A 16,407-nucleotide genomic window follows, 5' to 3' on the forward strand; every position below is an offset into this window, starting at 1 on the left:
CCCAGCGTCCTGGGATCGAGTCCCATATCGGGCTCCTTGCTCATCAGGGAGCCTGCTTCTCCCTCTGCCTCTGCCTGCCATTCTGTCTGCCTGTGCTTGCTCTCTCTCCCTCTCTCTCTCTGACAAATAAATAAATAAAATTTAAAAAAAAATAACTGTGGTTATGGAGTGTTAATCAAATTTCAGGCCCTCAGGTGTGCTAGGGTATAGGTTACTAAAGTGCTTCTAATTTTCTTTAGTTGTTTGTGCAATGTTCTAAAACTTGGCCGACACACAAATGGGACAGATAGCATTTGTAAAGAAATAACTAAATGTCATTGTTTTATGTACAGGCAGAAGGCTGTCCGGTATTATTCATAAATCTCTGGTTATATTTGGAACCTATTGGGTCATCAAAAATGTTACTTTCAAAAGATGCTGATTTAGCTTTTGGCTATTGATTTCCATCTTGAGTCATAATACATTCTTCCCCCACACTGTAACCGTCATAACATTCCTGATTATATATCATCTCCTTAGATGACAGGAATGGACATACAAGGAGAGAGAAGAGATTCTGACCACAGAAAAGGCAGAACATGGGGTTGCTGGTGCAGACCTGTTTGATGCATCACATCTTCTCTTTGCATAATTAAAGTCGTCACTGGCCATGCTGGCTAGGCTACCACACCAGGGTGCTAACCCATTCCTAACCAAGTCCTGCTTCAGGTCTTGTGCTCCGAGAATCACTGTGTTCTCATGCAGCGAAAGCCATGCTAACTTCCTAGAAGTTTCTGTCAGGCTGGGGTGTTTATATCGGGCAAGGTAGGAAGTAAAATAGGAGTTTTCACAAGGTAGCAAAGGAGGGGAGACATGGCAGCCGAAGGTAATGCAGCGCTACCTTTAGACAGGAACGCCTTCATTTCATTTATTGGAATAATGCCTTTTCTTACATCTTCTCCTTGCCCTAATCAGACAATGTGTATGTTGCTTCTCCTTGATAACTTAAATCAAGACAAAACAAAACAAAAACACAGCAACAAAACAGTGTAAAAATGGTTGGGAAAGGAGAAGGTAGCATTGATCTTCACTAGTTCTGAAGCAGTTTGCCGGGATATTGTTCATGGCTCTCTTCATATTTACTGTGCCTTTTGGTGATCAGCTTTAACATTCATGCAAGAATTTGCAGACAAAAACTATGGGTGTTTTTTAAAGAAGGTGGGACATTAATTTTTGGAAAAAATCAGTTCAGAAGTTACCTGCCTTGATGATGGATAGAAATAGAGAATGTTAATGTTGTGAGGAATTTACTCCTAACTTCATATTCTACAGATACATTCCTAATGTCATGGTAAGGACAGAGAATTAGTTGAAGAATGACCTCCAGTGGCCTGGAATGGGATTATTATGAATTTCCACCTGTGGAAACCAGTTCTTTAGAATATGCAACTCCAGGAGAAAATTCCCTCTTGCTTCCGGCCAATCCTGTCAACTCACACTGGAGCTCTAATGCCATCTCTGATTGGTCAATGAGCAACCACACGGCCCCCGCCTCAGAAATAGTCCAGGACCCTGTGGCCAAGATAAAAGCCACGAAGGAAGAAAAAAATAAGAAAAACCAGAGAAGAAAGGCTAGGAAGAACCCTAGAAGATCAGAGAGAGAAAAAGAGGTCAGCAACTTGCTTTGCACACCTGCACCATTCTGGGCTTCCTGGCGACATGTCCATCTGTGCCACCTGGGGGGATCCATCCTGAAGAGGGACATGTTCCGTCTTAGTGGGACTCAGGTTTCTTCCATGAGCTTAGCTTCGGCATCTGTGTGCGTTGTGCCTGTTCTCTTACACCACGTAGGAGAGAGAACTAAAAGTATTTCACAACCAAGATGTAGACTTTCAGTTCCGTAAGTGAGCAGCACTGAAGTCAGAAACATTGAGGGCTGGCAGTTCACACACTTTGCAGACAGGTCAGCATGTTCCAGCCTAAAGTGCCAAACTGCGAGGTGGCCGGCTCTCGGCGTTTCCAGCCGCAGTGTTTTTCCTTCTGCTTCCTTGTAGTTAATCATTCCACAGATACTTCTTGGGCTCCTGGAGTGGCTGTGGCCTTGTGTAAGCACTCAGCCAGGGGATGCCATCAAGAGGCAGCTGATCTTTTTTAAGGCCTGCACTGAGGTTCATTGACTTCACGGGGCAGAAATAACTTGGATTTGAGCGCAAAGAGCCTTGACAATTTGAATTCTGGACTAACCATGCTATCCCGAATTAGCTGGTTATCCTTGGGTAGGCACTGAACAGCACTGAGCCTTTGTTTTTTTGCTTTTTTAATTTTTTTATCAATAAAATGAGAATTAGATGCCACTTGGAGTGTAGTGGAAGGTCAATAAATATTTATTGAACAAATAACTGTTGAGTACTGTTAAGCGTGTCATACTTTTTCCAGCTTTTTTTTTTCTTCAAAGTTTCAGAATTTCATGGTGTATTTAGATAATATAGACATAAGGATTATGTCAGAGTTGCTGCCTGGCTCTGCTAATAAGTGTGTATTAAGGACACGCTTGGTGGTTTTCTGTTTCCTGTTTCAAAGAGGAAATACCTCCACAGTAAATTATATAGGAGGAAAACAGGAGGCCCTGTTGCAGTTGAGAGTCTCAGGCACTCGACTGGGTTGTGTGTTCTGGGGAAGAGTAGCCCTGAGATAGATAGCCCAGGGTGGCTCTTTGCTTATAGGTTTCCTGTCTCTCTGAGTGGCCTTCAGCTCTCATCCTCGTAACTTTGGAGTAGCTGGTGTTTATAAGCCAGAGAAAGTCCCTTCCTCAGTCCTCCAGAACCGTCCCATCCAGTGTTTGCAAAGCTAACGGCGTGGCTGAATGGCAGCCACTTTCGGTGGGGAAAGGCTGACGTTGGCCTTCTCCGCAGTCTCTATCCAACTGATGAGGCCAGGCCCCGGGCTCAGAGTGAGGTCTCTTAGGCAGTGAAGATGGAGGGGAAGCGGTGGTCTGGAGACAGGCAGTGCCCCTAAAGGGTCTCTGGGAGAGACACCTGTGCCATGGCTTAGGACAGTTAGTGTCCTCACGGCAGCCTCACCCAAGTCCTTAGATTTCCTTGAGTCTTGATAATCCATCTGGAAATTTACTTTTGAAGGCTAAACCAAAAGTTAGATTTAGCTTCTTTTGTTGAGCTAGAGTTTCACAAAGGAAAGACCTCTCCAGGGAAGCAAAAATGGAAGATTCCTGCTGAGAGCAAGTAATAAATAATAGTGATGTTCCGGCTCCAAAGCTGCTTAAACTCGTGATTGAGGGGCAGCTTGTGAAACAGGATAAAGCACTTGACCTGCAGCAAGGCTTAGGCTAGACGGTGCCCCAACCAGCCGAGGCCCCTCATGCACTGGCTGGGACCGAAGAGTGGCCGACATGACCCATGAGTTCCGGGCTTTGTGCACAACACAGATCGAATGGTTAAGTTCTGTTCTATGACAAGGTTGTTCTCATCAGTGCAAAGAGTGTGGATTCGAGTGCCCGCAGTCTGTGGGAATTTTAAAAGGCCCCATCAGTGTTTGCCCCTAGAGGGTGGGCTGCAGTCTCCCCTTCTTGCCGAGACCAGAGCACCATCTTTCTCCTCAGGTCATAAGTTGCACTTGAGGCCCATTTTGGGAAAACCTATTACCATTCTGATGGGTGAAATGGCAGTCTTGGAAATTCTTCCAGAAATTTTTTAAAGTTAAGACTTGGGCAGTTTCTCAAAGGATGACTTGTTTGGACATAGTGCTTGGCCTCTGGAAACAGTTCCTAGAATGTTCGAAGTGAGTGTGTAATGGCTTGATGTGCCTCCTTCACCCACCCACCATGGGCCACATTCTTGTGACTGCAGGCGCACAGAAAGGGTTCTCTTTGAGTAAGGGGTCTCTGGGAAGGTGGACAAGAAGAAAACCCAGTCTAAACCTAATGTGTAATGGGAATAATGGTTTAGGATGCCGAGGGGGAGGCTTCATGATAGTCATGCTGTGGGCAGTGGACAAATCGTAATACTGGAGCTGGATGTGCTCCCATCACTGTGGAAATCCCTTACATTCTACACATGAACAGTGAGAAAAGAGTCCGAGACACGGACAGTCCCATTATCGGTGTATTGTTACAATGTAGACTTTCAATAAATAGCAGTTTTTCCTGTGGCTAAAATTGTATTTGTTAAGTATAAAAAGTAGGAAACTATTTAAAACTATAAGGGTGAAAAATAAAAATCACTTCCCCTCATGGATTTTTAAAGGGAGATTTTTTTTTTAATTTTAAGAAAGTAAACGTGAGTTTTAAATAGCATTAAGTGCTTTTTATTGTGATAAAACGCATGTAATATAAAATTTACCATTTTAACCATTTTTAACTGTACGGTTCAGTGGCGTTAAGCACGTTCGCACTGTTGTACAACCATTATGACCATCCACCTCCAGAATTTCTGTTTGGGTCAAGTGACTTTAATGCGCATTGCTCTTTGTTCTAGATCCCAAGGTGTTCAGTAAGCAGAATCAGTACTTCATTAAGGCAGTTCATAGGTATCAGTGCAACCCTCTTTTAAAAAGCTCTATATTATTTGTCTTATAATAATCTCTCTTTCCTCTCTTGGGCTGAAGATGAGGGATGCCCAGGGGCATGTCCTTTGCCCCTCTGGTGCTCCACCAGAACGTTTTGTGCAGAACTCTTACCAGCCAAATCCTAGAACCCAAGAAGGGAAGGGACAGACCTGGGGGAGCACCCACCCTCCTTTTACAGGTGCAGGTTAAGAAACTGAGGCCCGGTGAAGTGCCAGGTATCTCCCAAGACTGTGCAAGATTCACATCTCCTGTCCCCCTTGCCTGCACCCCTTCCTCCTTACCAGAAGTTTTCCACACTGTTCACTTACCTCCCCGTTCCAGTTTGGACCCCAGGCCAGACTTAATTTGTCTCGACTTGATTTCCTGAGTATATGTCAGAGATGAGATGTGCTCTTACAGACTTCGGAACTCTCTCTTATCTGGACCATCTTACGTTCTCTCAAATGCACTTAGGCGAAAGGGTCAGGTTCCCGTTGCCGCCCTGATACAGAAAGAGAAGGTCAACAATCCCTGGCATCTGATCCTAAAGAAAAGGCAGCATGAATCAGCGAGGATGCTGTCATGACATATCAGAAGAGGCCGCACAGACGTATGCAGTGATAGCTTATAGCCCCTGGAGTCCTCAGACGACGTGGTATAAACCACTGCATTGCCCTCAGCCCATTAAGTCGATCAACAAATAAGCGCCCTTCATCAAATCCTGAGTGTTGCTAGCTGACACAGCTGGGGAGTGATGCCTCTGAACGAGAGCAGGCAACTAGAGGACTCAGCAGGGAGTAAAGATTGCTGGCTTAATTGCACGGCACACGCAGTCTAGAACTCAGACCCACTTTTCACAGTCATATCTCTGAACACTGCCATTCCTTGGGGCGGCAGGTGAGTGCCTGACCCTCATTCTGAGGTCAGCTCTGAAGCTGTTCTGTGGTTGGTTTGAAGTTCCCCACTGAGTTTGCGAACAGAAGAGCTCTGCCTGGTGTGATGGCTGGTCTGCTCCAATGGAGGACAGGAGATGTCCTTGTGTCAGAGTAGTGCAGGGAGTGCTGCAGGGCGGGGCTGGGAGAGCTGACTACTGTTCCTGCCTCCACGTCCCTCTGCAGGGGGATCAGACTGCCTTGCACCGGGCCACAGTGGTGGGGAACACGGACGTCATCGCGGCGCTCATCCAGGAAGGCTGTGCTCTGGACCGCCAAGACAAGGTGACGGGGGACAGGGCCACCTGAGGACCCTGCTTTGGGAACTTGTGACTGTTCGAGATGTTATCCTTCCTAAGTCTTCTCACTCATGCTTTAACATGATAAATCAGCCCAACTTTCTTTTGAAAGAGTATTTCATATCCCAACTAATCATATTTTTTTATTCCTCCCCCTGTTCTGTGGCAGCAATGGGCAACCACATATATAAATGGTAAAGAAAAAAGTCTAGAAATAATGAGACCTGTGGAGGCCTGGCTGGGGGAAGGCATGTGCCCTGGACTCAAATTAACTTGCTCACCCTCCTTTAAAAATATATATTAGAATTAATTTGAAATATATTGGAAGGAAAAAAATGAACAAAATCAATTCTTTAAGAAATCCCAATGATATATTTTATACTAATCATTGCTTTTAAATCGTTAATCTTAAAACAGGGAACTTTGTCATTAAGTGCAGTTCAGCCTGTGTTTACTTTTTAGATAACTTTTTAACAAAGTGTCCTACATATACAAAAAATATGCAGATTATAAGTGTGCAGTTCAATGCGTTTTCACTAACTGAGCATCCCTTTGTGAGCGATCAGATAATTATCAGCACACCAGAAGCCCCCTTACCCGTGTCCCCATCTAGTCACTTTTCCTTCTGCTTCCTGCTGTGTTCAGTCAGTCCCCCGGGCCAGCCCACACATGGCCACTACCATCCCTAGCACCACCCCGCTCCCAGGCCTTTGAGACCCTACCTAGCCTTCTCCTTGAGGGTATCGGTGCCATTCAGCCAGTCTCGTGGTGTGGACGAAGAGAAGCCAAAGCCAGCGGCCAGATGTGACCGGACAGTGCACCCGCCTGCCCCCAGCCCAGCTCCACCCCTCCTCTGCATGCCTCTCCCTCCCTGTAACCCCAGCCCTCTCAGCCCTACCCCACTCACTTCACTGCATTTAATATTTCTGTTAGAGGAAGTTAAGCAAATAACAACTGTGTGTTAATTGGTTGACTTTTATTTAAGAAGCCACGTATGGAGAACACTTGTTTATCTTCTTCACAAGTCACCGTTGTCTCAGGGTCTGCTTATTTGTTTCGGTCCCTGAGACTTTGGATTAAACTGGGTGAGATTAAATTTGGGGGAAGAAAAAGAGAAGAATCTGCCTATCCAGTTCCTGGGCCCGACAGCTTATGACCTGGACTCCTCACTTGCCTGATCTTTGCAGAGTCCTCTCTGGGGCCAGGAGCAAGGGGTAATGGAGGTGGGAAGGAATGAACGTCATGTTCCTGCTAAATGTATCCTATGGATGAGCCTTTCTCAATCAGGGTTCCCGGAGGGATTGAAGCCCTGTACATCATCCAAAATGGTACTTTCTGGGGCACCTGGGCAGCTCAGCCGTTTAAGCATCCGACATGATTTCAGCTCAGGTCATGATCTCAGGGTCATGGGATCGAGCCCCGAGTTGGGCTCCGTGCTGGGGGTGGAGCTTGCTTAAAATTCTCTCACCCCCTCTCCCGTTGCCCCTCCCCCCATTTTTTTTTTTTTAATAAAAAAAAATAAAATGTTTCTTGTTATGTACCATTTCTGGGAGAGTGGAGAAACTAGCCCGTGAAAATCATTTTCCGGGCTCTGTGATTCCAATGAGAAGCCCCATTTGAGAAAGGAGCTGTGGTGTGCCCCAGAAATACACTATGATGTATCGATTCTAATGAGATGAATTAGGTCTCGGGTAATGTGCTTTCTGTCTCCTTCTGTGTTCCTCAGGACGGGAATACGGCCCTACATGAAGCATCCTGGCACGGTTTTAGCCAGTCAGCCAAACTGCTCGTTAAAGCAGGAGCCAACGTGCTTGCCAAGAACAAGGTGAGGCCCCGCAGGTGCTAGAAGGCTCCGTTCACAGGTGAGGACGGCGAGGGCTGTCGTCCCTGCATGAACCTCCTTGTAGCGAAGCAGGAGCTGGGGGGAGCAGGGGAAATGAAACCTAATCTCCATGGTGAGCAAGAGTCTTCCTCCGAATTCTCTAGGCTCTCCCTGCTTTCCTGTTGGTTTATCCGGGTTGGGCAAGCAGCCCCTCCTCCTGGAGACAGGGAGGGGCCAGCAGCACCTGTTCTCCTGCATCTTCCTGTCTCCCTCCAGTCGCTTATCATGTCTCATCCCCCTCCTTTTGTATTCATTAGTAATCATTAGTAATGAAGGCATCTCTGCAGAACCTCACAGCAGACTGGCCACTTTGCCTAGTCCCTTCTTCATCCTGCTTCTCCTCCGCTCAGGAAACTTCCAGTAAAACTCCCCCGCCTGACACTGTCTCCGGCCTCCCTGGAGGGGCCTCAGCCTGTCGGTAGCCTCTTCCCTGAGCCTTTCCCAGTATGTGCCTCCTGCGCTATCAGAGTGGGCTCACCGTGTCCCCGCCCCCACCCTGCTCACTTGGGGAAAGCCTGCTTCTCATGGCCACCTATAAACCTGCAACCTGGGCTCCCAGGGCAGTGGCCTCTCCCTCCCTGAAGGCCCATCAGGCTATTTCCTGCAGAGCTCCCGTAGCACTCCACACACCTTTGCGCTGTCGTCTACTGGTTTAATGTTTCTCATGGTTCCCTCATGGGACAAAAGCATGAGGAAAAGAAGCAGTCCATGCATCGTAAGATCTCTGATCATGCCTGAGCCACTGCCTGGGAGACTGGTGGCTGCTTCATTTCTTCAAAGTGTTATACTGTCTGGAACAGGAGTTGTAGGCAAACCCATGTTGTATCTTAGATCCTGGAACTCTGAGAAGCCAGTGGTTCCCAGTTAATGGATAGGGAAGCCTGAGCTGGGAGCCAGTAGTGTCAACGAAGACACATGACTTGTTCGTGACACAGTCAGGTCCATAAACTAGCCTGAGTCCCTCTGAGTCACCACACTGCCTTCTGTCCTGTATGGGGCCCCAAAGGTATTGCAGAAAACCACAAGATCTCTCTAGATAGAACAGCAGAGACTGTCACAAGCAAAGGTAGGTGCTGTCCCAGAACAGGACTTCCACGTTCTGCACCAGCCACGTCCTCCAGCAAAGCCTCTAAAAAGGCCCTTTCCTTTGCTTTACTGAGGTATAAATGACTGACAAATAAAATTGTAAGTTATTGAAAACGTACAAAGTGATGACTTGAGATATGTGTATGTTGTACAAGGATTACCCCCATCAGGTTAACGAACATGCCCATCATCTCATGTTTACAGTTCTAAAAAGTTTTTGATGTAAATGTTTCAGTTCTATTCTTCATATACAGTTTATCAACCACAGTCACCATGCTGTATGTTAGAGGATACCCGTCTTATAACTGAAACTTTATACCCTTCTCCCAGCGTTTCCCTGTTTTCCCCCACCCTCTACATGTGATACTTACCGTATTTGCTTCTCTGTCTGGCTTATTTCATTTCGCATAATGTGCTCTGGGTTCATACATGTCCCAAATGATAGAATTTCTTTCTTTTTTTAAGGTTGAATGATCCTCTGTTGTGTAAGAACATTCTGTTGTGTAAGAACTTACTCAGGGAGTGTATCAGCCCCAGTCTGGGGAATAAGTACTCATTACTCGGGACGGAAAAACGCCTGCTGCATATATATTCCCACTTAGGTCACATTTTCTAAATGTCAGCTCCCGAAGTACAATCCATACACAATAAAGTTCAGCCTCTTAGGTATATTGTATGAGTTTTGACGAATGTACACAGTTGTGTAACCATCTCCGCAATCAAGATGTAGAATGTTTCCATTGCCCCAAAGACTTCCTTTATGTCCCTGGGTGGCAATCTCCCACCCACCCACCGCTCCCAGCTCCTGGCCACCACCGACCTGCTTTGCCTTTCCCAGAACATCATGTAAAGCAATCGTAGAGTATGTAGCACTTCATGCCTGACGTCTTCCCCTCACGTTTTTGAGTGTCCTCCATGTTACATGTGAGACTAGTTCATTCCATTTATCGCCCAGTAATAGTCCAGTGTCTGAATATACCATCATTTGTGTGTTCTATCCCCACGGTTTTTAATTTTCTCAATCCAAATGTTTTTCAGCATAATTGATATTTTCTTATTAGCAAAGCTTGGTGTATGGTTCTAGAACCATCAGATTCCTTTTATTTCAACACAATAAGTAACTGCCACGAAGCCAACACCTTTGAGACAACCTACTGCCAGTGCTGTAAGAATTACACCAAGCCAGGCGTGAGCCCTTGCACCAGGAATGGAATGTTTAAAATGTGGGCCGATCCTTTGTTTTTGAGAGCGAAGCTAGCAGTGGCTCCCTACGTGTCTGTGCTTTAAAATCTCCTGGAAAACTTTAAACAAAAACCATGGGGGGAGGGAGCAAACTCATCTGGTAACAGGGCCTAGAGTGACAGGCTGTCCCACTTTCCCTGGGTCCAGGGGTTTTTAGAGTTGAGGACTTCTGGTGCTGACACCTGACCCGCCCAGACTCCACCCCAGGCCAAGTAAATCAGAATCCCTAGAAGGGTCGCAGCTGAGCACCCTTAGTCTTTTTTTTTTTTTTTTTTTAAGATTTTATTTATTTATTTTACAGATAGAGATCACAAGTAGGCAGAGAGGCAGGCAGAGAGAGAGAGAGAGAGAGGAGGAAGCAGGCTCCCCGCTGAGCAGAGAGCCCGATGCGGGGCTCGATCCCAGGACCTGGGACCATGACCCGAGTCGAAGGCAGAGGCTTTAACCCACCGAGCCACCCAGGCACCCCTGAGCACCCTTAGTCTTAACAGCTCCCCCAGGTGACTCTGATGCAGTAGAAGGTTGATATCGAGGGAGGTCACTAAGCCCTCAGGCTTGTAACCTGCCAGCTCCTTGGAGGGAGCAGTGAGCAAGAAATATTCTACCCAGGCTACTTGGAGCAAGGGGTATGAGAGGGGAGGTAAGTGAACCAGCAACATACGTTTTTTCTCTGTGTGTTGTGTTTCGTTTTGCTTTTAAAAATAAAACTCATTATTGTCAAGAAGTTGAGGAATAGAATGTTGTCGGAGTCTGGGCAGACAGTGCAGTGGACGCAGCTCCAGGGCGAGGAAGGGCTGTAAGCAGGCAGTGAACAGCTCCGAGCCCACACAGTAGCAGTCCTGACCCCACTTTGTAGCTCAGCCCAGCAGTCACTGAGCTTGTAGACTCCACCCCCCCGCATGCTCCCAGGCTCTCTCAGACGAACACCAAATCTCTTTTTACGCTGCCCGCATTTCTTGTCACTTTTATCAGCAGCCTTGCAGACACTGTTTGCACGGTTTTAAAATTCTGTTTGTGTCATGAATTCCTAACGAAAGATTGCTCTAGACATTATTCTGACGCTTGACGTCCCTGTGAAATGGCATATTGCTGGTGGAGCCCAAAAAGCACGGGGGTCTCCATCTGTATGATAAGCGGTGGACGTAATCGTGTTGCCTGCTGTGTGGGTACCTTGACCATAGTTCCAATTTTGATGTTTAAGGAAAATGCAAGAACGGACAGTTTGCAGAAGGCATACAAGTGAATCTCCATTAGCTGCCCCCACAGGACATGGCATCTGTTGCTTTTACTCCATTGGTGGAGTATGGTAGCCACAGCTGTTGTCCGTGTTGGGTGGGAAGGCTGTGATCCTCTCCAAAATGAGTGCAATGCAGCATGTGGGCACAGCATTTTGCCATTAAGTAAACACTCTCCTGGGTACTCCCGATTAACCCTCACGGCCTCAGGATGTAGGGGTCACACTCCATTTTACAGGTAAGGAATTCAGGACAGCATATGAAGAGCCTTGACCAGTGACTTTCAACTAGTAAGTTGCAGAGCCAAGGTTTTATGACCGATGGGACTCTTGTGGCTTTCCGGATTCCATATTAACTATTCTTGTGGCTGAAACCCCTCTGCCGGGGTCACCAGTCAGGAAGCAGAGAATGTGAGCATTGACCCTTTTTTTTTTTTCTTGCAAGTATCCGTCAACCTTCTGCGAAGCCTGCCCGGTGTAGGTCTGCCAAGAAGCGAGTTGCTAATGTGTTCTCCCTTCTCTTGCCTCTCTCCAAGGCGGGAAACACCGCTCTGCACCTGGCCTGCCAGAACAGCCACTCCCAGAGCACACGCGTCCTCCTGCTGGGCGGGTCCCGTGCCGACCTCAAAAATAATGTGGGTGAACAAATCCGGCTTCTCTCGCACTCTCTTGTGTCCCCTTGGAAAGTAACCCTAAAAGCATACTTCAGTATTAACACCTAGAAAATGAAAATGTGAAACGTGTTTGGGACTGTCTAAAAAGTGTTCGTTTTTTTGGCTACGTCCTGAATGGTCGGCCAGGGGCAGGAGAAGAGGAATCAAGACTCAAACACTGCTTTTCTCCCATCCTTTTCCCCTCTGCTCCTCAGCCTGGGTTTGTTTCAATGTTTCTCCTAGCATGCGCTTGCAAATGAGTCCAGAAAATCTCTGCCCGCATAGTCACAAGTAGGGAGACAGGTAGGCAGAAAGAGAGAGAGGAGGAAGCAGGCTCCCCGCTGAGCAGAGAGCCCGATACGGGGCTCGATCCCAGGTCCTTGAGATCATGACCTGAGCTGAAGGCAGAGGCTTAACCCACTGAGCTACCCAGGCACCCCTGGGTGAGGTATTTTGAGGGGCGTCTTCTTCCACCCTAGCCACCTATCCTAGTAATAGTAGTAGTAATAGTAATCCTACTCATCTGGGATCTGTGGGCCTACCCTCCCCTTTTTGTACAGTTAGCGAATGTCAGACGGTACCATCCAGGGAAGGTCTTCTGATGCTCCAGGGCCTGCGTCTACAAATCAGTTAGGGATGTGCCCTTGGGAAGAGCTGATGGGTCTAGTTCTTAGAGGATTCCTGACTGTTGAGGTCACGTGGGCATGCCCCCTCCCTCCACAAGCAGCCGTCTTTCCTTTACAAGTCCCCGGCCTCATTTCTCGACTAGAGACTCTGACTGGGGTTCCTCTCAAAAAATGGTCTTTGAGTGTAAACCTGGCGATTCACAGACCTGTACCCCTGGGGATAAAAATATATGTTTATAAAAAATAAAATTTAAAAAAATATAAAAAATTAAAAAAAAAATAAAATAAATTATAATATTGATTTGAAAAAAAAAAAATGGTCTTTGAAGGCAGACTCTAGAGTGGGTCTTAGAATGCCCTGGACCTGGGCTCTGAGCTTGGCCGCTTCTTAATCCAGGGGAGAAGGTTATGCTGAGTGGCCGTTGTCTCTAGACAAAGTTTGAATGAAAATATCAAGAAAACACCGCAGAATGTCCTGACGTTGTCTCCAGTTTTGTTTCTCTGTGAGCGGTTTAGCCGGTGACCACTAAGGAAGATATCGATCGTGAGGTTTTTCTCTGAATGCCCTGTTTTACGCCAGTGATTGCCTCTTCCTCTGCTCCCCCAGACTGCTCTGCCCCATATGAGCTATCGGGGTCCTACTCAAATGAGACACAGCTCGAACTTTTTTTTAGAACACGCGTGATCTTAAAATCTGAGTGCTCTCCCTGCCACGCTGTCCTTTGAGCCATGAGGAATCCGTGACGGAGGAGGGCTCGTTTCCAAAGCAGTGCTCTTGGTCTTAATTCCGTGTGCTCCAGAGCGTGGGGCTGTAGGAGAGGCTGTGGTGAATGGGTTCCTGTCAAGCGCTGGGTAAGCAGAGCCTGCCTTGGCTCTGGTGAAGGCCTCGTGGGGAGCGGGCATCCAGCATCTGAAACTTGAAAGCCCAGAGTCTGCACAGCAGAACGCCCGCAGAGCCGCAGACCGCAGCCAAAGCTGTGGGTCTCGCGGTGGAGCGTCCACAGGAAAGTGAAGGCTTCCTGTTCAGGCTGATAACCTTGAACATATGCTAGTCTGCCAGTTTTTTAATCAGTTTTTTCTTTTCTTTTCTTTTCTTTTTTCCTTCCCCCAGTAACTGCTCAGATTGTGCTCAGAGTTTGATTTCTGTCCGCAGGCAGGCGACACCTGTTTGCACGTTGCTGCACGCTATAATCACTTGTCCATCATTAAGCTCCTCCTCAGTGCTTTCTGTTCTGTCCATGAAAAGAACCAGGTCAGTGCATGTGTCCTCCCCATGGCTACCGGGCCCCCTTCCCACAAGGCTGGCAGGTGTGTTAGCACAAGCGGGGTCAGAGGCTGCTGGGAGCCTCTAGTCTGGGATGAGGCGTGACTATTGCACGGAGGAGTTCTGTGCTCCTGGTTTATCTGGCTTCCTGGAGGGAGCCTGCTCTTCCCATTCCAGTGCATATCTCCATATTTGCATATCAAACGCTTTCTGAAGGTCGTGGGGCAGGTTTTGCTTGTATTGCTTTTACAAAGGAAACCCACCAAGAGGAATGTGGCTTAACAGGCAACGGAATTCGGTGTCTCCTGACTCCTTGAGTTCTGCTCCTTGCATTGCCACTTGGAGCTGATTGGAGTCTCTGGTCTCTGAAAAATCGGGTATGTGATCAGCATCTGTGCCATATCCTGGGGGTCTGTCATAAAGCTGTGATTATTACAGTGTCCTATGGCAATGTGTGTGACTTACAGTAGCTTCAATTTGTTCAATGTCTTGATATTTACTGATACCTAAGTGATAACATTGTCTTTTCTGAATATGGGTGCGTATATCTGAAATTTTAAAAACAGATCATTATTCAGATTAACTGTGTCCCATTAACAGTGGTTTCCGACTCCCACCGTATATTAAGAATCAACGGGGAAATCATAAATACCACTGCTGAATCTTACAGCGGTTTAAAAGACCAGAATCCAGGTAATGGGATTTTTCGAGAGCCCTTGACCTGAGTGTGCAGACAGGATTGAGAACCACTGGCCTGGTTCTCCTGTCATTCTCCAGGCTTCCAGCGGCTTCTAGCTCATCAGACAGGTGATGCTTAGCCAGCCCCCACGAACTCGTGTTTCTCAGCCTTGGCGGGATGTTTTAGTCCCCTGAGAGCTTTGAGGAATCCCCATACCCAGTGCACACTTCAAAACAATTCAGTCAGGGTCTGGGGGTGTGACCAGGGTGGCAATAGTTCTCAAAGCTCCCAGATGACTCCAGTTTGCAGCCAAGCTTGGAAACCCCTGCTGGAGAGCATCCCCCAGCACCCACTACTAAGTGACTCAGCAGTGAACCACAACTGCCCTGGCTACTCCTGGGGGCCGAGGGCCACGGGGCAGGTGGATTTCCATGCTGCCCAAGAAAACCCATCATCTGGAACGTGACCTGCTCGCCCAGTGGGAGAGAACAGATTACTTCACATCTGTATTTGCCTCATTTGTTTATATCCTTTGCTTGGGGACTGGTCCATGAAGCTGCCGTTGTCCATAGCCTCCTTCCGTAGTTGACTGACCATCTTTTGTATGAAGAAAATATGAACTTTATTATAGGCTACTTGGTAAGAGGTTAAAAACTGCTGGTCTTAAGTGAACACTGATTTTTCTTCAGTGACTCCACCCAAATGAAGAACCTCCTGAGCCTGCGAAGGGATTCCCAGTGGGCTCTTTACATTCCCACAGGTGCTGCAGGGCTGGGGTTCCACCCCTCCCTCCCACCCAGCGCTTGTAGAAGTAGCCACTTTCTCCCAGCTTCTGCTCATTCTAGTACTCAGAAACTAAGGGGCCCTCTGCCTGGGCAGATGGACATGGTTCAGAGCCCTGTGATGGCTAGCCTGTTGGCCCCTGGCTGGGTGCCCGTTATCCTATCTTGGTGAAGGCTTCAGGTCTCGCCGTTCTCAACAACCCCAGCCCAGCATTACTTTGCCCTCTGTACTCAATTCTGTGATTTCTGGTATCCTCCGTCGGAGAGGAATGTGATCTTTGTATGTAGGTCATTTTAAAGAGACCTCTCGAAAGAGAACCACATAACCCTTGAACTAAGGGTCCCCTATCAAAGGCCAATCCTAATTTGAAAAGCTACCACCAGGCCATGGGATGAAAAACTGGAGGGCTGGAAACCATTATCAGATGGAATTTAGCAGCCTTTCTTATTAATTTCAGGCTGGAGACACAGCACTTCATGTTGCTGCTGCCCTAAATCACAAGAAGGTGGTTAAAATCTTACTGGAAGCTGGAGCAGATGGGACCATTGTTAATAATGTAAGTGAAGTCGCAACGATGTTTCTGAAAATCATTTCCACCCCTTTCCAGAATGGAGGGTGTTGTTACTACCTCACCTCCTGCAGGGCACCTAGCCTCTCCCAGTCTTACTCTGCAAAAGGCACAAAGCTCCCCAGCCTTACTCTATAAGAGCTGGGTTTCTGCTAAAGCTGAGGACCCCAGAGGTGGACTTGAGGGAAGCCTTGCTCATGAACTGTTGAGCCCTGAGCATTTATCTTTAGACTCCTAGCTCAAGTGAGCACATCCTGCCAGGAAAGGGAAGGTCATGGGTGTCAGAGTAAACTGACAAGTGGATGTTATGGAAAGGGAGTTCCTGCCCTATACATGGATCGGTTTCTCAGAAAAGTGGCCACATGACTGTCAGATGAATCATCCTCAAATTCTCTTCTCCAAAATCCCCTTCTCTCTCTCTCTCTCTCAGTATCCCACCTCCCCCCTTCCGTCTCTCTCCTGGGCCCTGTGGCAGGCGCTGGCTCAGGCACCCTTTTTTCCTTGAGGCTGGGCTGGGGTCTCTGCCCTCCTGAAGCAGCACAGACTCCGAGGGGCTGGGGGCCGGACAGTTGTGTGGAGAGTTGGGGAGTGTTGGAGCTGACAAAATTCTCCTGTAGCCA

The 16,407-nt window shown here is 47.5% G+C and overlaps 1 protein-coding gene across 13 annotated transcripts in view; it reads left to right on the forward strand.

Annotated features, from left to right (window-relative positions):
- Positions 1–16,407, forward strand: part of ANKRD6 (ankyrin repeat domain 6) — a 186,918-nt gene that overhangs the window by 152,303 nt on the left and 18,208 nt on the right. For 7 of the 13 annotated variants that reach the window (XM_047734453.1, XM_047734462.1, XM_047734458.1 and 4 more), the window contains exons 4-8: positions 5,658–5,756; positions 7,497–7,595; positions 11,751–11,849; positions 13,647–13,745; positions 15,677–15,775. In XM_047734453.1, coding sequence (XP_047590409.1) covers positions 5,658–5,756; positions 7,497–7,595; positions 11,751–11,849; positions 13,647–13,745; positions 15,677–15,775 — 495 coding nt within the window. Of the gene's footprint in view, positions 1–1,311; positions 1,650–5,657; positions 5,757–7,496; positions 7,596–10,462; positions 10,621–11,750; positions 11,850–13,646; positions 13,746–15,676; positions 15,776–16,407 lie in introns of those variants that run through there. The other 6 variants (XM_047734452.1, XM_047734461.1, XM_047734460.1 and 3 more) reach the window with 5 other exon arrangements.

The sequence above is a fragment of the Lutra lutra genome, chromosome 6 (genome assembly GCF_902655055.1).
Source record: "Lutra lutra chromosome 6, mLutLut1.2, whole genome shotgun sequence".
Lineage (NCBI taxonomy): Eukaryota > Metazoa > Chordata > Mammalia > Carnivora > Mustelidae > Lutra > Lutra lutra.